The 22571-nt window shown below is 42.2% G+C and overlaps 1 protein-coding gene across 3 annotated transcripts; it reads left to right on the top strand.

The window, feature by feature from the left end:
* The first annotated feature begins 6209 nt into the window (after window positions 1-6209).
* Ndufaf1 (NADH:ubiquinone oxidoreductase complex assembly factor 1) lies at window positions 6210-17547 on the top strand. Of its 3 annotated transcripts, none has more exons than XM_028766987.1 (5): window positions 6210-6418; window positions 11177-11825; window positions 14242-14427; window positions 16378-16452; window positions 17207-17547. In XM_028766987.1, exons 2-5 carry the CDS (start codon window positions 11250-11252, stop codon window positions 17354-17356), a joined length of 987 nt encoding a protein of 328 aa, XP_028622820.1. In that variant the 5' UTR covers window positions 6210-6418; window positions 11177-11249; the 3' UTR covers window positions 17357-17547. The 3 variants fall into 3 exon arrangements, with proteins under 3 accessions (XP_028622820.1, XP_028622822.1, XP_028622821.1); XM_028766989.1 differs by having other exon boundaries at window positions 6247-6398; XM_028766988.1 differs by having other exon boundaries at window positions 6247-6434.
* The last annotated feature ends 5024 nt before the right edge of the window (window positions 17548-22571 follow it).

Genomic DNA, 22571 nt, shown 5'->3' with positions numbered 1-22571 from the left:
CTCTCTCTCTCTCTCTCTCTCTCTCTCTCTCTCTGTCTCCCTTCCCTTCTCTCTCTGAAGTGCTTTGAAGTATGGTCTCATGTAACTCAGAATGGCCTAAACAGCTGTGTTGATCCTCTTGCCTTCACCTTCTGTGATGGTTTGTATATGCTCGGCCCAAGGAGTGGCACTATTAGAAGGAGTGGCCCTGTTGGAGTACATGTGGCCTTGTGGCCTTGTTGGAGTAGATTTGTCACTGTGAGTGTAGGCTTTAAGACCCTCATCCTCATCCTAGCTCCCTGGAAGTTAGTATTCTGCTAGCAGCCTTCAGAAGAAGATGTAGAACTCTCAGTTCCTCCTGCCCCATGAATGCCTGGATGCTGCTATGTTCCCACCTCGATGATAATGGACTGAACCTCTGACCCTGTAAGCCAGCTTCTATTAAATGTCCTTTATAAGACTTGTCTTGGTCATGGTATCTGTTCACAGCAGTAAAACCCTAACTAAGACACCTTCTGAGTGTTTGGATTACAAAATAGAAAACGTTACAATGTATTGCTTGCTTGAGATACTAAAAAATAAAAGCAAATACTAAATTTTAAAAATAAAAAAACTAAATAAAATAAAGAAGACAAAAACTATAGATTCCTAACAAATAGGTTTGTATTTCTTTCTGTTTTGTTTTTCGAGACAAGGTCTCATATATCCCAGGATGGCCTTAAAGTGGTCAAATAGGGAGGGATGACCTTGAACTTCTGATTCTGCTGCCTCTTCTACTTGAGCTTGGATTATAGGCTTGTCACCACTCCTGGTGAGGGCTTTGCTAGACAAAGTATTCTACCAACTGAGCTATATCCCAGCCCTGTTTTCACCACTGCATTTTTTAAAAATTTGAAAATAATCAAGATGGTCATTTTTGTTTTATTAAAGGGGTTTAGCATGGAAAACTCTATAGCAATTACAGTTTTCTAAGGCCAGAGTTACTAAAGCAGACGACATAAGGACGGATTCAGAGCTCAGAGAAATGTGTGTTCTGAGTTGATATAAATAGGCAATATAAGGAAGAAAACCCTCCCAAAGATTACATTACAGAGTATCTAGAAGAAACACTAGACCAGCGGTGATACTAGTATACCTCATTCCAACACATTTCATCATAGCTTGGGTCAGAAGACAACTTTCAGGAATGAGTTCTCTCCTTCTACCATACATAGGGAGGTCCCAGGAATTAGGCTTGGTAGCAATTGCCTTTACTCACTGAGCCATCTTGATGTCTTTCCTGTGATTTACAAAAAAAAAAAATCAGTGTAGTAACAAATCTGCAAACATCAGGATCCTTGGGAAGCTAATAAGCCTTGTATCTCAGTAAAATGTTCCCTACCAGGAGGAAGGAAGAAAGATTGGTCCAGGCTAATGTCTAACTCCAGTGCTGGGGAGCAAAAACAGGTAAATCCAAGGGGATCTTTGGCAAGCCCAGTTTTACCAAAATAAGGTGTGGCATGATAGATAAAGACTCCTGACATTGTTTTCTAGAACCTGCGCACACCTGTGTGTATACACACACTGCAAAATAACTAAAGAGAATGTGTAAAATGGACTGAGTATATAGTTCAGTGCTAGTGTCCTTGCCTATCACGTCCAAAAACAAACAAATGAAAATAAAACAATTTCTTGTAATCCAGATTCAAAGTTCGTCAAGTTGTGGCACAAACTGGGATGTGCTATTTAGGATTAGGATCATTTGGCAGATGACAATCCCAGCATAGTTGAGTCATGAGAAAAAGGTTTTCATGAGGAAGTCCATGAAAACAAGAAAAGATCCTCTTTTCTTGTCTCCTGTGAGAGGCAAGATCTCATTGTGTAGCCCAAGTTGGCCTGAAATTCATGCTGCTATTCCTCCTTCAGTCTCCTCACTGCTGGGATTACAAATATGGCTGCCATACTTGGATCCAAACTGGTGCACCTGCTCTGATCCAACAAGTTCTTAATTTCCCAAACGCCTTTCAGTTCTTACTGTTTTGTTATGGTTTGTTTTCACCCTCATGGTCTAAGATGGACATCTATCATTAGTAAGTTCTGGACTATAACATGGGAGCAAAGAGAAGGGCAGACAAGCCAGCCTCCTGCCCCCTGCTCTGGGGTGGGGATTCAACCTAGACAGGCAATTGTTTTTTTTAAAAAAGCACTTGGGAGGCAGAGGCAAGCAGATCTCTGAGTTCTGGGGCAGCCTGGTCTACATAGTAAGTTCCAAAATTCACTACATAGGCTATAGAGAGAGACCCTGTCTCTATTTAAACAAGCTGACAAAATAAAAATTTAAAAAACAGGACAAAAATACAGAGAGAAGAAGACACTGAAAGACAGAAAGAAAATGTTTCTGTGTCCTGAGATTGTTTTCTTTTTTTGTGTGTGTAGCACCAGAATTTGAACCTAGGATCTCGTGTGGGTTAGGTAAGAACTGTACCACTAAGCGGTTTTTTGAGTTTTCAGTTTGAAGGCTGGGTGTAATGATACATAACTGTAATCTAGAGGTGGGAAGATCACTGTGAGTTCAAGACCAGTTGGGTTTAGATGCCTAACAAATTGTATGACAACTAGAGCCAGTGAGGCATTGTGATAGACAACAAAACAAAAAATCTTTATTTTGAGGCGAGGTCTGTCATAATTAAGGATTCATTGCTGTGAAGGAATGATATGATCAAAGCAACTCTTATAAATCAAAATTTTTAATTGAGGCTGACTTACAATATCAGAGGCTCAGTCCATTATTATCATGGCAGGAAGCATAGCAGCGTGTAGACAGATACAATGCTGGAGGAACTGAGAGTTCTACATTTTAATCTAAAAGCAACCAGGAGAGTACTTGTCTTCCACAGGCAGCCAGGAGGAGGCTCTGATTCCACACTCAAGCAGAGTTTGACACTAGGAGACCTCAAAGCCCTCCTACACAGGCCACAACTCCTAACAGTGCCATTTCATAATTCACTGAAACATATGAATCTATGAGGCCAAACCCATTTAAACCACCACAGAATCTCTAATTTTTCACGTGGACTGAAGCTTTCTTAGTTAGGGTTTTACTGCTGTGAACAGACACTGTGACCAAGGCAACTCTTATAGGGACAATATTTAATTGGGGCTGGCTTACAGGTTCAGAGATTCAGTCCATTATCATCAAGGGTAGAGCATGACAGCATTCAGGCAAGCATGGTGCAGAAGGAGCTGAGACTTCTACATCTTCATCTGAAGGTTGCTAGCAGAATGCTGGCTTCCAGGCAGCTAGGATGAGGGTCATTTGATCCCATTACGGATGGTTGTGAGCTACCATGTGGTTGTTGGGGAATTTAACTCAGGTTGCTGGGAATTGAAGGAGGGAGGGCTTAATCAACTTTGTTAATTATGTTGGAACTCCTCAGCCAGACTCAGGTGAAGACCTCCTTCACCTTGCCATGTCTTCGTAATTTCCCGTCTCTCTATCCTGTCTTGAGTCCCATAAACATGTACATGGTTGTCTAATGCTTCAAAAAGCAGCCTCTTCTTAGGCTATGTAGATCTTATCTCATTCACATATATTGGTGAGGGTTGCAGATCTGTGGATCTAAGGAAAATATAAATGATCAACGTTTCTTTGTTGATTTAAGTGACTTGTGTCTGGATTTTGTTGTGGTCAATATTTCTAGCAAGTACTACTCTACTTTTGGGATTAGGATATCCTTTTGTTGTTGTTGTTTGTTTTTTTGAGACAAGGTTTCTCTGTGTAGCCCTGGCTGTCCTGGAAATCACTCTGTAGACCAGGCTGGCCTCAAACTCAGAAACCCACCTGCCTCTGCCTCCCAAGTGCTAGGATTAAAGGCGTGCGCCACCACTGCCCGGCTAGAATATCCTTAAAAAGAATATTTCTAGCTAACTTTAGCATGTAATCTATAAAAGACTTCAGTGGTCAGCTAACTCTTATGAAGTTTAGCAGGCAAGAGAATGGAGAAACTTCTGAAAACTGGGTCTCAATGAGGATAAGCATACCTCAGTACTCAGGGCCATTAGGACTGCTGGGGGTGGGGAAGGTACTTTGCCATCAATCCTTATAACCTGAGTTCAAATTTTTGAACCCATGCTATGATGCCCCCAAGCAATCAATGCTAAAAATTAAAATACAATGTTGTTAGTTTTTTCTTTGTTATCAAATTTCTGGGCCCAAACTTGTGCCCTGAGACAGGTCCAGCCACTCATCCTCAATAAGCCATGCTCCTTCCTAGAGATGACAGGGTCCTTTTACACAGGTCACAGCAGGGAAAAAGCAAGCCCAAGACATAGGGTACTTAACTATGTCTCCTTGAAGCCTCCTACTTAAGGAATAACAGAGTTATGTCTCCCTATCTCTGTAGTCCCTAACTGAGTTAAGTTCATGTTCTCCAAACCATTGAGTTCTCTTTCCTCCACTGCAATGGTCACAGTTTCTCTATTTAGCAATAATAGCCTAACATTGTTCAACAAAAGAAGCCCAAAAGACAAAACCAACCATGAACAGAAACTTTACCAAATGATTGAAAAAAAAAAAAACCAAAAGAGTCCAAAGGTAAACAGGAAGGCAAATCCTGATGTATACAGATGAGAGAGACTTACCAAAGGTCCTATTTTCTCTCTCTCTCTCTCTCTCTCTCTCTCTCTCTCTCTCTCTCTCTCTCTTTGGTTTTTTTTTTCAAAGTTTTTTTTTAATTTATTTATTATATGTAAGTACACTGTAGCTGTCTTCAGACACCCATATGAGGGCATCAGATCTCATTGCAGATGGTTGTGAGCCACCATGTGGTTGCTGGGATTTGAACTCATGACCTCTAGAAGAGCAGTCAGTGCTCTTAACCGCTGAGCCGTCTCACCAGCCCTCTTTCTTTGGTTTTTTGAGACAGGGTTTCTCTGTATAGCCTGGGCTGTCCTGGAACTCAGAAATCCGCCTGCCTCGGCCTCCCAAATGCTGGGATTAAAGGCACCTATTTTCTCAAGAATCCAAAACAAAGTACCAAGTTGGTTTTCTGCTTCACCAAGTAGAGGTAAAAAGTAGAGGGCTGGAGAGATGGGTTGGTGGTTAAGAACACTTTCAGGGTTTGGTTCTCAGCACTCACATGATGCCTACAATTTTAAGTTCATTGGTTCTGATATCTTCAGGTCCTTGAGGGTACCAAATACACACGTTGCACTTGCAAATGGATAGGAACCAGCCTAGCAAAAATAAAGATACTCTAAAGAGATATTTTGTGTCCTTGAATCTATCAGATTATTTAAAGAATGAACCTCAAAGAAATGGGGGCTTCCCAAGGAATCTTAAGAAGGAAGAAGGAAACAAACAAACAAACCCCCAACTTGTTTCTGGGAAACAGATTTTCACAGTTCTTCTAGGAAAAATTAGGCGGAGAGACAGACTCAAAAGGCTAAGACTTTTATTGGAAGAGTGAGCGGCCTCAACCTTCCCATGGGATGAAAGTTAAATGTGATTAGAGGAACTGTGGCGCTCACGGGGGCGCATACTCACACCCACCCACATACTCCTTCATACCTACATACCTTTACTTAGATAGCTAAGGAAGTTATGGTTTTGAACTCCAAGAGATCCAAATACCTCTGCTTCCATAGAGCTGGAATAAAAGAGTGGGCTCCCATGTTAGGCCTACTTTTAATTTTTAATTTGGCTCTTTTAATTGGCTTATTGAGGATGGGTGACTGGGGCTGACTTGGGACACAGGTTGTGAACCCCAAGTTGGAAAACACGCACTAGCTCTGCTGTGTGGATTACATAGGGGCACGATTGAGGAAAGCCAGGATTGGTTGCTATCTAGGTGTACAGTGGCTCTCCAAAGGCAGCTAAGTGGCTTTCTTAAGTCACACATCCGACAGTTCTCAAGGGACTACAGGGAAGAAGAGGCACAAGCGGCCAGGCATCTAGAAGTGAAGAGGCGTTAGCAGTGCGGAGATCCTGTTTGAAAGATAAGAGGATTGGTATGTACATACGAGGGCGGGGTACAAGAAGCAGAGCGAAGAGCTCGCTCACAAATAACAGGAAATTTTAGAAAGCGAACCGGCTGGGGAACTTTGAGGACCAAAAGCCTCAGGTCGTCCTATGCTTTAGGATACTTCCTGGTACTCTTGTACGATCTGAAACTCTTGTTTCCTATACGACTAGTTTGGTGCCGGACGGGAAAAATACCTGGACCTCTACCGGAAGCGTGGAGAACCGGGCGGGAAAAATAGACGGACTGGGCGGAAGCCGTAGTCCGAGAAGGTGAGCTGACCCTTCCCATTCGTGGAAACGTCAGGGACGAGGAGGCCGGGAAGAGTCCTGGCAGGTGTGGGTTGAGGGGGCCGCCACTCCTCGGGAGCGCCTAGATTCCAGAGGCTGGGGACGTGGTCAACTCCGCACAAGCCGAGAGGTGAATGCCTGGTCTTCAGAGTGAGTTTTGTCTCTGGTGTGTGATCTCGAATAATTTAGCTGTGGGATCTACTTTTCTTTAGTCTTTGTAATAATTGGAATAATATCTGTCTCAGGATCAGGGTTATTGTGAGAAGTCAATAAAAACACAGGGAGAATAGTTTCTGGCACATGAGAAGCCCTAGATTTAACAGTCGTTTCTGTACATAGTAATACAGTCATACTGCTAGGAGCGGTATGGATACCCTATTAAAAACTCACCGTTAGCTTCGGACCGATGCCACCAGTTACTGAGTTTGACTGAGTTTCTTGCAAGAAATTATTAAACAAAACACAAAGTTGTAGTATTGTTTAAAAAGTAATAAGACATCTGAATGATTGGAAAACAGAGTTAAATAATGTTACTCATAATCCCACCATTTTACCTTCTTACTACTTTAAGCCCTTTTCCCTATCAAAAATTTCTGTCTTTTTATAGTTTTTCTTTTTTTTTCTTCGAAAAGGGGTCACATAATATCCACCTTGCCCTTGAACTTTCTACATACCAGAAAATGACCTTAAATTCCTAATTCTTGTTCTCTACTTCCCAATTGTTGGATTTTGTAGGTGACACCCAAATCTTACCAGGACTTTGATATTTAAAAGGTGTTCTCCATGAGCTGATGAACCATCACCTAGGAGGTAGAGGCAGGAGGATCAGGAGTTCAAGACCAACCTGGGTCATATGGGACTCTTACCAAAAAGAAGTACAGAGTCTATTTGACTGGGCATGGTAACAAATGTCTGTAATCCTAACACTTAGGTTGAGGAAGGAGGATTAGATTCAAGGCTGTGTCTACTTTATTAGAAGCCCATTTTATCAAAATTGCCAGATGATTTAAAGGGACTATAAAGTTTAAGAAGCCCCTTGTTAGAGGGGATTATATAGATGTGGTAGAAGCCACAAGATTCAGACCCCTCACACTTGTGACAAAGACAGAGAAATGTGGAGCTGTTTGTTCAACAAATCCTAAGTTTCCAGAGTGCAGAGCATCGCACTGGGACCTGGAGGTACAGCACTGAATAGTCAACCAGTAAGATACAATCTGAGTGGGGGACATTGACAAATGAAAAAGTCAGTAAACTGTAGCCAGGATTCATTGGGAATAATTCATAGAGACACTGTTCTGGGTGTAATTGGAGAGTCAAGGGCCATTTTACCTCCATGGTGTAACATGGCTAAGCAAAATCTCAAGGGATATGTTATTCAGGTAGAATCAGCAGAGAACATTCTTGGCCTAAGGGCAGCAGTTAACTAAGGCATGTAGTCCAAAAGCTGTTGGTTGGGTCACAAGTCTTCTGTCTAGTGGGAACACACAATGGAATTGAGATGTGGCTAGAAGGGAAGTTGGAGGGAGGGCAAAGGAGACCTGGTCTAGCGGAGAAAGTAGATTTTATTGTGAATGTGACAGGGAGCCTCTAAAGGAATCTGTCTATCATCTATTAACTATTTAGTACTGGGGATTATTAAATCCAGGCTTCATGTATGCTCAGCATCTACTCCACTGAGCTCTCCCTCTAGGTACTTGAAGGATTTTAATTGGTTAAAAGAAGAAAGAATCAGATTTGTACTCTGTGCCTTTCTAGAGGCTGAGTGGGGAGTGCAAAAATGTGGCCCTGTGACAAGAGCGGTGATTGGGGAGGAGTGATGTCTTTGATGTATGGATGAGAAAGGAAGGGCTTGTCAGAAGCATGACAGGTCCTTTGTTGTAGTTGAAGTGGCCTTCTTTCATGTTGGCAAGGTGGGGTAGGGCTTCACTCTACTTCAGGCTGACATGTAGCCTATTGTGTAGCCCAAGCTGGCCTGAAACTCATCATTAGCTCGTGCTAACCTTCAATCTAGGATGCTCCTGCCCAAGTCTTTCAACACTTGGCTGTGGGTAACATTTTGATATAGATTCAAGCACTAACAGTGGACTAGATTGTTGAGGACTTAACATTTTGGTTTTTTTTTTTTTTTTTTTTTTTTTATTTGAGACAGGGTTTCTCTGTGTAGCCCTGGCTGTCCTGGAACTCACTCTGTAGACCAGGCTAGCCTCGAACTCTCGAACTCAGAAATCCGCCTGCCTCTGCCTCCCAAGTGCTGGGATTAAAGGCATGCGCCGCCACCACCCCCCCCCCCGGCTGAGGACTTAAAATTTATTGTTGTTGTTGTGTTGTTGTGTGGGGGTCGTCAGAAGGTGACTTTATGGACTGAGTTCTTTCCTTCCACCTTCATGTGGCTTCTAGGATTTGGCTTAGCTTGTCAGGTTTGAGTGCCAGCACTTCACCTGATAAGTCATCTTTCTAGCCCCTCCCTCACACCTTTTAGCCTTTTTTTTTTTTTTTTAATGTTCATTGATGTTTTGCTTGCATGTATGTCTGTGTAAGCCTGTCAGAAGCTCTGGAATGGCAGTTACAGATAGGTGAGAGCTGCCATGTGGGGGCTGGGAATTGAACCTGGGTCCCATGGAAGAGCATCCAGTGCTCATAACTGCTGACCCGTCTCTCCACACCTCCCCACTCCCACTCCTTTCAAATGAGAGATTCTTGTTTGTTGCCTATGCTTGTTTTTGCCATGTGCTGACTTGTATTGGAGTCTTGTTTAGAATTGTTCTGTGGTGCTGGAGATAGGTGGCAGGAGCGAGCTGACACACAATTTTCCTCTCTCCTCCACCCATACATCACAGCGCCACAGTATAGCACCCACATACTTGACAAGTATTATCCACAGGGTGACAGGCTCAAAGGTCATAGATCTTTGTTTTTATATACTTTTTGGACCGATCCCTCGGGTTAGGATGGGAGAAAGACAAAGAAACTAGCATTGTATATTTTATTTCCTCCCAGGGCTGGCTGGAGTAGGGGGGAGGAGGGACTGTTCTGTCTTTCTGGTGCACTCCTTAAATGTTGGGATTACAGGTAAAGTTGATGCTTCTCATTAGAACTGTGAGAGTAATATTGCTAGTGTCTAGTGAAAGAACTCAAGGCCATGGGTTTAGTTCCAGTTTCAGTACTGGGTGACATTGTGACTTTAGGCAGGTCTCTTGGTGTGTTTCCTATAGATAGGAGATACCTCATTGGGTATTTGCCTCACAGGATTCTTTCTTTCTTTCTTTCTAAGTTTTTTTTAAAAGATTTGTTTATTATATTTATTATGAGTACACTGTTGCTGTTTTCAGACACACCAGAAGAGGGCATCAGATCCTATTACAGATGGTTGTAAGCCACCATGTGGTTGCTGGGAATTGAACTCAGGACCTTTGGAAGAGTAATCAGTGCTCTTAACCACTGAGCCATCTCTCCAGCCTGGATTCTTTCTTTTTAATTCAAAAACTATTTGTGCATATGCATGATAGATATATATGGGCACATGTGCTATGGGGAACAGAGGAGAATATTGTGGCTTTAACTCTCTCTTTCCACTTTTAGGTAGGTTCTGGGAATTGAACTCATGTGGCCAGGCTTGCTCAGCAAGCATCTTTACCCACTGAGCCTTCTTGCTAGCCCTTGTTTCACATGGTTCTTATGTGGATTAAATGAGATAATGTATGTCAGAAAGTCTGTAAATATTAACCGTGAAGTTTAAATGTGGTGGTGTCATTTAGGTCTCCCATCTCCCTTTTTTCTTTCTTACTTTTTTTGGTTCTTCAAAATGGGGTCTTATATATCTGAGAGAGAACTTAAGTTTGTTATGTAGCCAAGATGACTTACTGCTCTTACTGCGTCTGCCAAGGTTGAGGGTACAGTCTCTCACCATCAAACCCTGCTTAGGCCTGCCTTGAATGTGCTCAGATAACTGACTGCAGGGTAGGTCTGGGCCTGCAGATTTGTTAGACACAAAGATCTTGGGGAATCTCTTGAAGTGCAATGAATTAGAGAGAGCCATCTTGTGACTGTCATTCCATCTCAACCTCAGAAGAAACTCAGGACAGACAGGACCTAACTTCTGAAGAAAGAAAATGCTCAAAGGACCAGCTGGTTTCTGGGAGAGCAAACTTTTTTTTTTTTGGAGACAGGGTTTCTCTGTGTATCCCTGGCTGTCCTGGAACTCAAAATAAAAATAACAAAATAAATAATTTAAAAAAACACAAGGAAAATCTGCTTTAAAGCAGTTTACAACTTAAAGGTTTACAACCTCCTTTTTTTAAAAAAAAAAATATGTGTTTGTTTATTTTATGTATGTGAGTACACTGTAGCTATTTTCAGACACACCAGAAGGTATCTGATCCCATTACAGATGGTTGAGAGCCACCATGTGGTTGCTGGGAATTGATCTCAGGACCTCTAGCAGCAGTTAGTGCTCTTAACCACTGAGCCATCTCTCCAGCCCCCTCAACACAATCCCTTAAGGTAGCTTATGGCACGCATTTGAGTTAATTGGGGGGTCCATCATCAGCTCTGTGAAGCTAAGGCTGTTCTTTTCATCATGTGGGTAGTTTTGTTTAGTGACAGGTCTCATGTGCCCAACTGACCTTGAGCTCAATATGTAGCTGAAGATGACTTTAAACTCCTGACTATCCTGCCTTCGTCTTCCAAGTGCTAGGGTTACAGGCATGTGTCACCAGACTTAGCTATATTGATACCTTTGTTTGTTTGTTTGTTTGTTTTGCAATTAGTAGTCTGCTTCTAATAAATTGCCACTGTTGAGTAAATTGGGAAAAAACCTATGAATGTCATAATACATGGTCTCTGTTGAGTTTGAACTTCTAATGCATTTAGTCATTGCTCTGCTGATAACTGGTGTTTGTTTTGTTATAGGTGGAATTGGACTGATTGCTGAAGCTTGTTTCTCAGCCCAGGCAAATTTTTACATTTTTACGTTTTTCTTACAATGGCTTCCATTCACAAATTACTGACTGGTACTTATATTCATAGAAACTTCCTGAGGCCAAGGGCTGCATTACCTCCATTTGTGGGTAATCATTTTGTAGACTATTCTTCCAGTAGTCTTCAGAAAAAAGTGGCTTCTGCTGACAGAGTCTCCCAGCAGGGAAAGACTAAAGAGGACTTACAAGGACATGGCCACAAAGAAGTTGCTTTGGATGTACCTTCTCCTGACAGGACACCTGAAGTTAGTTTTGATAAAGCAATTAGAGATGAAGCAATGGAACATTTTAGACGTTTGAAGGATGAAATTGTAGCTCATTTGAAAGGTCCAGATGGCCGCCCACTACAAGAGGTCATAATGGAACAAGCCAGGGTTGTCTGGCAGTTTCGTGAAAAAGAAGATTTGGATAAGTGGATAGTGACTTCTGATAAGACAATTGGAGGTAGAAGTGAAATATTCTTAAAAATGAGCAAGAACAACCAAAGTGCCTTGCTTTATGGAACTCTGAGCTCTGAGGCTCCAAAGGATGGGGACAGTAACCAAAGTGGATACTGTGCGATGATCTCCAGGATTCCACGGGTAGGTGAAGCCTGTTTTCCAGTGACTTTGATTGTAGCATGAGCTATAATAGACACTTGCTCTTCTGTAAGTGAACGCATCTGGTTTGCTATATACAGGCACCTTGCCTTATATAGAGATAAGTAACTACTTGGCCTTAGTGTAAAAGGGGGCCATGGGTCCTCGTTTCTGGACAGTATTTTGGGTTTGAGAAGAATGGTGCATCTGAGAATCCTGAGAAGATAGACTTTGAAAGAGGAGATTGGCATCTCTAGCTTGGACTAAAGTAGGGTCACCCTGTGGCCTCTGTTTTTTGTTTTAAGCCAGGGTCTTTTATGCAGCTCAGGCTGGCCTTGAGCTAACTGTAGCTGAGGATGACCTTCAACTGATACTCCTGCCTTGACCTAAATGCTGAAATTAAAGGGGTGTGCCACTACATTTTGTACTTACATTCATATTTGACATTATTTTGCTGGGGGCTGCAGAGATGGTCCAGTCAGTAAAGTCTCTGCCACACAAGCATGATGAACTGAGCTTGGGTCTCCAGTACATATATAAGAATCTGGGTGTGGCACTATGCACCTATGAGTAACAAACAGTTGCATATGTATGTGTAATGACTGTGTATACACATCTGTTGTTATTTCTCTGTGTCTGTTATGGTAACTGTGAATACACACTACTGTTCCGGACTCTAGTACCATGTGGTTCATTCTACCCTTTCATCTCTCATCTGTAACTCCCCTCTCTAATAGTGAGAAATCTTCGTCCTATCACCATCCACTCTCCAACCCTAGAAGTGTATTATGCAGGTTTGGAATTTTTGTAGTTGTGTTTCCCAAATTAGTCTTGAACTCCTGGGCTTAAGTGATCCTCCATTGCCCACCACCTTAGCAGATGGAATTACAAGTATGTACCACCATGCTTCATGTTTATTCTGCATTGGGGATCAGGGCCTTCAGCATTCGGTGCAGGTATCAGAAACATAGCCATATTCAGCCCCTGTTTCATGATTCTTAACCCAAAACCTGGTCAGAAATCACATTAGAATGCAGTGCTTATCCTGGGCCTGGTGGTGCAGGCTTGTAATCCCAGCAGTGTAGGAAAACAGGAGTTTTGCCAAACCAACGCTTGCCTAGGCTACTGAGTAAGTTCAGGCCCAGCCTAGGTAAATAAGGGAAATCACATCTCAGAATAAAAACCTTGGGCGTAGTAGTAAATTCTTGTAATCACTACATTTGGGAGGAGGCAAGAGGATCGGAGTTTAAGGTTATTCTGAGTTATGTAGTGAGTTCTAGGCTATAGGAGGAACCTTCTCAGAAAGCTACAAAGCCAAATGAAGGCTAGAGACACAGCAGAGCTATAAAGTGCTTGCTTGTTCAAGGCCCTATATCCAATCAGCATTCCCATATTATGAAACAACATAAAACAACATTGCTTTACTAATTTTTTTTTTTTTTTGGTTTTTCTAGACAGGGTTTCTCTGTGTAGCCCTGGCTGTCCTGGAACTCACTCTGTAGACCAGGCTGGCCTCGAACTCAGAAATCCGCCTGCCTCTGCCTCCCAAGTGCTGGGATTGAAGGTGTGCACCACCACTGCCCGACGTAATTTTTTTCTTCCTTTTTTTCTTCCTTTCTTTCATTTGTTCATTCTTTAGTTTGGTTTGCTTTTTTGTTTTGTTTTTGTTTTTTTGAGACAGGGTTTGTGTAGCCATGGCTGTCTGGGAACTTGACTTACAGAGACCTACCTTCCTCTGCCTCCCAAGTCATTGGCTTGAAGCTGTGTGCTGAGAACACCATGTTTAAATACAAGGTTTCTTTTGTTTTAAGTCTAAGGTTTCTGGCTAGAGTTACAGGTAGATGCAGCCACACCTAGGTTTGTGTGGGGGTGCTGGGGATCTGAACTCCAGTCCATATGCTTTTGCAAGAAGCACTGATTCATCTTTTCAGCCTCATGATTTACAAAACTTGAGCTTGATTTTTGATGGGACAAGACATTTGTCATAAAATAGACCACCCAAAATCCATTGTTCCTTAACCAGGGAAGAAAAGTACATTTATTTCCATTCGGTAAACACAAATGAATGACTGTTATACAGAAACACTGTTCTAGGTTAATCATGCCTTGAACATTACCTTAGAAACATATGTTAGTATGTTTGTACTAGAATAATGATGGACAGGTTTATTTTGCAAAATATACATAGAATGCCATATTGGGTCGACAGGATGGTTCAGTGGGTAAGGTACTTGCTGCTAAACCGGAAGATGCTAGTCCAATCTCTGGAACCCACATGGAAAAAAGAAAGACTAACAAAAGTTGTCCTCTGGCATCCGAATGTGCTCCTCCCAACGTTAAACAACCTGTTGACTTGGTGATGGCTCGTGTCTTCTCACAGTGCAGAGTGAACTAAACAGCTTGCTTTGCTGTACCTCAGGGTGCTTTTGCAAGGAAGCTGTCTTATGATTGGTCCCAGTTCAATACTCTGTATCTCCGAGTCCGTGGGGATGGCCGGCCTTGGATGGTGAATATCAAGCAAGACACGGAGTTTATCCAGAGAAAAAATCAGATGTACAGTTACTTCATGTTCACCCGTGGGGGACCCTACTGGCAGGAAGTCAAGGTAAAATTTCAATTCTTCACTGTTAGGAAAATGGGATCTATTGAAATTATGGTTACATTGTAGTTTTCTTTTTCATATTAATAATTCTTATATAAAATAGAGGCAGAATGAGTAGAAGTAAAAGGACCTGGGAGGGCTGGGCTGGAGAGATGGCTCAGTGGTTAAGAGCACTGACTGCTCTTCCAAAGGTCCTGAGTTCAAATCCCAGTAACCACATGGTGGCTTACAACCATCTGAAATGGGATCTGATGCCCTCTTCTGGTGTGTCTGAAGACAGCTACAGTGTACTCATATAAATAAAATAAATTGGGCTGTAGAGATGGCTTAGCAGTTAAGAGCACTGACTGCTACAGTGTACTCATATAAATAAAAATAAATAAATAATATTTAAAAAGTAAATAAATCTTTAAAAAAAAAAAAAGGAGACCTTGGGAGAAGATTTAAAAGACAAATGACTTTTTTTTTCATTAATAAAAATGAGCTAGGTATGGTAGCACATGCCTTTAATCCCAGAACTCTGGAGGCGAAGGTAGGCAGGTCTCTCTGAGTTTGAGGCCAGCCTGGCCTACATAGCAAGTTCTAAGACAGTCAGGGCTATATGGAGAGACGCTAATTTAAAAATCTTAATTTATGTATACATGTGTCCTAGTTAGGTTTACTGTTGCTGTGGTAAAAAACCATGACCAAACCAAGTTGGGAGGAAAAAGTCTGTTTCACTCACAGTTCCTTATAGCATTCATCATCAAAAGCAGTGAGGACAGGAACTCAAGCAGGGCAGGGACCTGGAGGCGGGAGCTGATGCAAAGGCCATGGAGGGGTGCTGCTTACTGACTTGTGTCTCACGACTTGCTCAGCCCGATTGCTTATAGAACCCAGGACCACCAGCCCAAGGATGGCCCCACCCACAATGGCCTGGGCCCACCCCCATCAACCACTAATTAAGAACATGCTCCATAGGCTTGCCTACATCCTGATCTTGGGGAAGCATTTTCTCAATTGCTGTTCCCTCCTCTCTGATGACTGTAAGTTGAGTCAAGTTGGCATAAAACTAGACAGCAGTATGTTAACTTACTAGCCAGTACATTTGTGTGTCAGTGAAAAGAAAGATGTGTGAATGTAGGCAGGTACTTTACCACTGAGCTGTATTCCTGTCTCATTAAAAAAATCAGTCTTCAGATTTTGCTTTTTCCTGTGGTACAAGTAGCCAGCATCCTCCCACCTTCACTCCATACAAGGGTTGCAGCCAGGCTGAAGCTCCCACTTGCCATGAGAACACTTCACAGCCCAGCCCAGAGCTTTATTTTTTATGCTGGCCTAGAACTGTCATCTTCCTTTAACTCTCAAGTAGCAGGGATTCACAGGCCTGCTGGGTGTATGCGTGTGTTTGTGTGTGTGCGCGCGCGCGAGCACGCATGTCTGTTGCCTATCTTTGGTCTAAGGTAAAGTGGTAAACTGCTTCCAAATTTACAGCACTGTAAAAACAAAACATGCCAGGCAGTGGTGGCGCACACCTTTGATCCCAGCACTTGGGAGGCAGAGACAGGTGGATTTCTGAGTTCGAGGCCAGCCTGGTCTACAGAGTGAGTTCCAGGACAGCCAGGGCTACACAGAGAAAACCTGTCTGGAAAAACAAAAACAAACAAACAAACAAAAACAAAAAAACAAACAAACAAACAAAAAGCACCTCAGAAAACTGTAGTTTTAATCCAAAGAGCTAGCCATTCTTACACATGAAGTTTTTTACTTACTATCTTACCTATTTATTGAAATGTGGTCTTGTTATGTTGCTCATGCTAGTCTTGAACCAGTAGTCTCTGGAGTAGCTGGGATGATAGCTTTTAACATATGTAAAATATTTAGATATAGAAATTAAATATTTATCATTGTGGTTCCAACAAATGCTCAAGTGTTCATGTTCCAGCTCTGAAATAACTGCTCTCTTTTTTCCAGATTCCTTTCTCCAAATTTTTCTTTTCAAATCAAGGAAGGATACGTGATGTCCAGGGCCCACTTGTACTGGACAAGGTAATGTTTCCACTCTGAATGAGGCCTTCCTTAGTGAACTACAGTTGCTATGAGGTCCAGTTCAGTCTGTTTTGCAAGGATGGCAGATGATAGATTAACATTCCTGCCCAGGTTCTTCTATGAGGACAGAGACTTAGACCCCTATCCTGGGGGATGTTAGTGGTTTTGTTTTCAGTACACTTCATTTTATTTTAGCTTTGTATAAGAGCGTAGAACTTCCAGGAGACACTATTGAGAGGCCATGCTGTGTTGCTCTCTTAGTGGACTACTTGAAAGGGGTGGGGAGAAGCAGTCACCCAATTTTGCTGGGGCACCCCTGTAAATCCCAGCACTTGAGGGGCAAAGGAGGAGGGTCAGGAGTTAAAGGCCAGCTGTGGCTATATATCAAGTTCTGGGGCCTGTCTAGATGAAAGGAAAAAAAGAAAGCAGTCTTGCATTTGTACTTCTTATAGTTTAGTATGGCAGATGAAAAGTATGCCATGCTGAGGGCCGGTGGTAGGAAGGCTCCATGTGATTCAGGAAGAACATCCCTGCATCAGTGCATGAGATTCTTTTTTTTTTTTTTTTTTTTTTTCCCGAGACAGGGTTTCTCTGTGTAGCTCTGGCTGTCCTGGAACTCACTCTGTAGACCAGGCTGGCCTTGAACTCAGAAATCCACCTGCCTCTGCCTCCCAAGTGCTGGGATTAAAGGTGTGCACCACCACCGCCCAGCCAGTGCCTGAGATTCTAATCTATCTCTCTTTTTTATATTTAGATCTCTTCTATAGGATTCACTCTGTCTGATAAGGTGGATGGACCATTCTTCCTGGAAATAGATTTCATTGGTGTGTTTACTGATCCAGCCCATACAGAAGAATTTGCTTATGAGAATTCTCCAGCTCTTAACCCAAGACTCTTCAAATAGAGAACTGGGGACTTAAGTAGAGAGGTAGTCACAAAACAGACAAAGCCTTTCTGTCTACCCAGCCCCACTTGTAGTACTTACTTAATGGCCTCTCAGTGGAGTCTCCTGGAAGTTCTTCTGAGTGCTTACATAAAGCTAAAATAAAAGGAAGCACACTGAAAACAAAATAAAGCCTGTCTGCCTACCACCTCCCCTCAGCCTTTTTCTGCTGTGCTGGAAACTGAAATTGAATAGAGCCTCGTGTATGTGAGACAGACATGAGCTATACTCCTGTCTCCAAATGAGCATTTATTTAATTTGGTAATGAGTGTTGTTATATATTCCTTAACATTAAGTGCTGGTGCTAAGAGAGCAGGTTCTTGGCCCAGCATGAAACTAGGGCTTCATCTTATAGAGACACAGTGTAAGGAACACATTTGCTGGGAAAATTCCCATAGGAGATTGTCCTGTGTAAGAAGACAGTTTTCAAATAAGGCTCTGGTGCAACTGTGGTTGGTCTTCCACCACGCCGTCCCTTTGTTTCCTAACTGAGCTTTGAGGAAAGGAGTCTGCTAAACAATGTGAAGATAAAAGTCATTGGGAAATTGCTTCCCTTCCAAAGACATGAGATGAGTTCTTACTCTCAGGGGCTTACACTGTTGCTTGATAGGAGAGGCAGACTATGGTTGCTAAAGAGCCCCATTCATTTAAACATGTCACAGAGGGAGCTGCAGAGATAGCTCAGCAGGTAAGAGTGCTGACTGCTCTGGGAGAGTACCCAGGTTCTGTTCCCAGCACCCACATGGCAGCCCAGCATTTCGGGTTGATTTCCAGGGGTTCTGAAGCCCTCTTTTGGCCTCCAATGGTACCAGTCTCACATGTGCACAGACATACATCCATATATATTAAATGAAAAAAATTAAAAGGCTTTTTATTTTATGTGTATTGGTGTTTGCTGCCTGTGTTGTCTGTGCACCATGTGTATGCACATGGCCATGAAAGCCAGAAGAGGGTGTTGGATTCTTGGGAACCCGAGTTACAGACTATTGTGAGCCAGAGCACACTAGGACCAGCCTTGGCATGGAGACCAACCCCAGCAAAGGGTGTTTGGGAAGTGCCGAAAATCAATCCTGGGGTACAGACTGACAGCCTTGTGTTCTGCTCAACAGCTTTCCAGAGCACTCATCAGGACAGCTCAGCTCTTGTAGACCAAAGCCCAGTCTTATCAATTCAATTGTCCTTTTATGGATTCCATGGCCTGTATTCACACATACATATACTCACACACAAATACACATAATTAAAAATGAAACTTTTTTGTTTTGTTTTTCGAGACAGTGTTTGTCTCTATTGCCCAGGCTGTCCTGCAACTTGCTCTGTAGACCAGGCTGGCCTTAAACTCAGATCCACCTGCCTCTGCCTCATGGATGCTGAGATAAAGGCATGTGCCACCACTACCAGGCTTAAACATTACTTTAATAAAGGTAGGGGTGGGGGTTTTAAACCAGGCCTGGAGGTAGGTCTACAATCCCAGATGCTTGTGGGAGGGAGGCAAAAGTTTAACAAAGTCAAGATCAGCCTGAGCTATAGAATGAATTCAAGGCCAGCCTGGGCCACTTAATGAGACCCTGTCTCCAAATGGGGCAATAGAGGGCTTAGGGTGTATTCAGTGGTAGAGAGCTTGTTGAGTGTGAACAGCTCTGGGCCTATTTTCCAAAGGTGCAAAATCACCTTTTTTTGCCTTTTGTTTTTCGAGACATAGTTTCTCTGTGTAGCCCTGGCTGTCCTAGAACTCACTCTGTAGACCAGGCTGGCCTCGAACTCAGAAATCTGCCTGTTTCTGCCTCCCAAGTGCTAGTATTAAAGGCATGCAGCACCACTGCCTGGCCCATCTTAAAATTCTTTTTTTTTTTTTTTTTTTTTTTTAAAGATTTATTTATTTATTATTTATGAATACACTGTAGCTGTCTTCAGACACACCAGAAGAGGGCATCAGATCTCATTACAGATGGTTGTGAGCCACCATGTGGTTGCTGGGATTTGAACTCAGGACCTCTGGAAGTGCAGTCAGTGCTCTTAACCACTGAGCCATCTCTCCAGCCCCCATCTTAAAATTCTTAAAAAAATTTTTTTAGGCTTACCTTGTCTACCATAGTGAGCCCAAGAGCAGCCATGTTATATAGAAATCCACTGTGTAAATAAACAATGAAATTCTATTACACTTTTTTTGTTTAGGGGTACATGTGGAAATGAGAGGACAGACATGAGAGACATCAATAGGTTTAGCAGCAAAACCCACTAGTTGTAAATTTATTTACATTTAGCTTCTTTGATATCATATCTAGTAAGTCATCAATTCACCCAAGATCACTCTTATATTTTATATAAATATTTATATTGTAAGAAGGAACCAAACTGAACCCATTTTGAATAAATCTTCTATTTTGAATAGGGGTCAAATAAAGTTTAAGTTCCCAAAACCTTCTGGGGTAACTGACATTCTGTTTGACAGAAAGAGACATTTTTGTGGGTATCTGACATCCTGGTTGGCAAGTTGAGACATGAATGTTAGGCAAGTCGCATAACCCAGCCAGTGGGAACAGGGTAAGTGTACTACAAAGACAGGTTCCTAAGGAAATCCCCTGTCCCTGATTGATGGAATAACTTGGCACAGATGTTAATAGTTTTGAAGCTCAAAGACTGTAATACTGAGTATAATACATTTTTCTCATCTACCTAAATTGTCAGTTTTTGCTGCCTAATTCATTTTCTTAATAAATACCTTGCTTTGCTGGACTCTTGTGCCTGCTTGGGTTGTTTTGATTTCAGACCCTAACAATATATTTATTCTTCCCAGGTAGTGGTGGTGTTGGTGGCAGCACACACCTTTAATCCCAGCACTCAGGAGAAAAAAGCAGTTGGATCTTTAGTTTAAGGCCATCCTGCTCTTACAGAGGCAAGTTCCAGGACAGCCATGGTTACATAGAGAAGCTCTGTCTTGTAAGAAAGATTTATGGGTTTGGAGAAATAGTTCAGTGGTTAAGAGCTCTGAGTGTTCTTCCAGAGGTCCTGAGTTCAATTCCCAGCAACCACATGGTGGCTCACAGCCATCAGTAATGGCTAATGCCCTCTTCTGGCTGGCCAGTGTACATGTAGATAGAGCACTCAAACAAAACACATAAAGCTTAAAAAAAAAAAAGAAAATAAGTAGTCTTGGAACCTTCATTAGAGCCAGATAGCCAGAAACACTTTATAGACTATAACTTTATTGTTATGCTTATCTTTGTAACAAAACTACAACTTTGATCCTTGTACCTTGTAGTAAGGTTGAGAAGTATTCTAGCTTTGTATTTCTTAAGATTTTGATTATTTGTATTTCCATACGAATTTTATTTCAGCACAAACAACAAAAAGAAAAAAATAGATTGATAAAAATTATATTCAAGCTGGGCAGTGGTAGGGCATGGCTTTAGTCCCAGAGTGAGTTCTGTGAGTTTGCGGTCAGCCTTGTTTACAGAGTTCCAGGACAGCCAGGGCTACAGAGAAAAACTGTCTTAAAAAAAAAAAGTACTCAGTTTATAGATCAATTTTGAATGTCTTCATTTTAATCTGTTATTACAGAGACATGAAAATTTTAATTTAGATCTTTAATTTCAGCAATATTTTATAGTTTTTCAGTGTAGAAATCATCACTGTAGTTTGAGTATGAAATATCTCTCAAAGTCTAAAGGTTTGATTGCCTAAGGTGCTAATAAATTCTTTAGGATTAAAGCACTGTTTTTGTAGTTTTGAGACACGGCCACAGTATATAGCTTTGGCTGGGCTGGAACTCACAGCCATCCTGCCTCTTTGTTCCAAGTACTAAGACACTGGCTACTAAAAGTATGAGCACCTGTGGTGGTTTTGATGAAAATGGCTCCCACAGACTCATATATTTCAATACTTGGGTGATTGGTTGGTGGAACTGTTTGGGAAGGATTGGGAGGTGTGGCTTTAGTGAGGAGGTGTGTCACTGTGAGTGGGCTTTGCAGCTTCAAAAAGCCTAGGTCATTCATTGTTTTCTCTGCCTGTCTGTGGATAAGTATTTAAGTAAACTCTCAACTACTGCACCAGCAACATGCCACTGTATATGTCTACCTGCTGCCATGTTCCCTGCCATAGTAGTCATGACTCTAACCCCCTGGAACTGTGAGCCCCAAATTAAACACTTTCTTTTGTAAGGACCCTTGGTCAGTGTTTTGTCTCCCACCAAACCCAGTTTAATGGTTTTTTGCCCCCCTTCCCTTCTCCTCGATCCCACCCCACCCGCTCTGGCCCAAAGGTTTTTATTTATTTATTATATGTAAGTACTCTCTAGTTGTCTTCAGACACCCCATAAGAGGGCATCAGATCTCATTACAGATGGTTGTGAGCCACCATGTGGTTGCTGGAATTTGAACTCATGACCTCTGGAAGAGCAGTCAGTGCTCTTAACTGCTGAGCCCTAATGTTGGTTTTTTTTTTTGTTTTGTCTTTTAAAGATTTAATTTTTAAAACTATGTGTGTTTGTGTGGGCATATGTATATGAGTGCTGGGTGCCCATGAAGACCAGAAAAGGATGTGGGAACCCCTTTAGCTGGAGTTATAGGCAGTTGTAAGCTGTCTGATTTGGGTCCTTTGCAAGAATAGTACATACCTGCTGGTGATGTGGCAGTGCACACCTCAAACAGAGTTCCAAGACAGCCAGGGCTACAGAGAAAAAGGTAGTACAGGCCCTTAACCACTAGGCCATCATCCAGCCTTTATTTTTTGTTTTCGCTTTTTTTTTTCTTCTGAGAATCAAATCCAGGTCCTTATGCATGATAGGCAAGAGCCCTACCACTGAGCCACACCACCCAGTCCTACAGTTTAAAACATGTGGCTGAGGCAGACAGTGAGCTTCTGATCCTCCTGCCTCTACCTCCTGAGGACTGAACTATAGTTTTATGCTACCACATTCAGCTCGGCTTTATTGATTTATAGTATATATAACTAGAACTGCTGGCTACTAACCTTGTTATCTTACTGTTTCTGGTAGTAAGTTGCAAGGCCTTAAATTCAAAATGTGTTAATAAAGTGAAAAAGAAAAACACTTTATAGCCAGGTATGGTGTTACACATCTAACTCTGCACTCACCTGGGAGGTAGAGGCAGGGGGATCAGGAGTTCAAGGTCATCTTCAGATACAAAATGAGTTTGAGGCCAGTTTGTCCTACATG

This window comes from Grammomys surdaster, unplaced genomic scaffold (genome assembly GCF_004785775.1).
Source record: "Grammomys surdaster isolate TR1022 unplaced genomic scaffold, NIH_TR_1.0 170, whole genome shotgun sequence".
Taxonomy (NCBI): Eukaryota; Metazoa; Chordata; class Mammalia; order Rodentia; family Muridae; genus Grammomys; species Grammomys surdaster.
The sequence above is the reverse complement of the archived record's forward strand: the minus strand, read 5'-3'. Positions and strand labels throughout refer to the sequence as shown.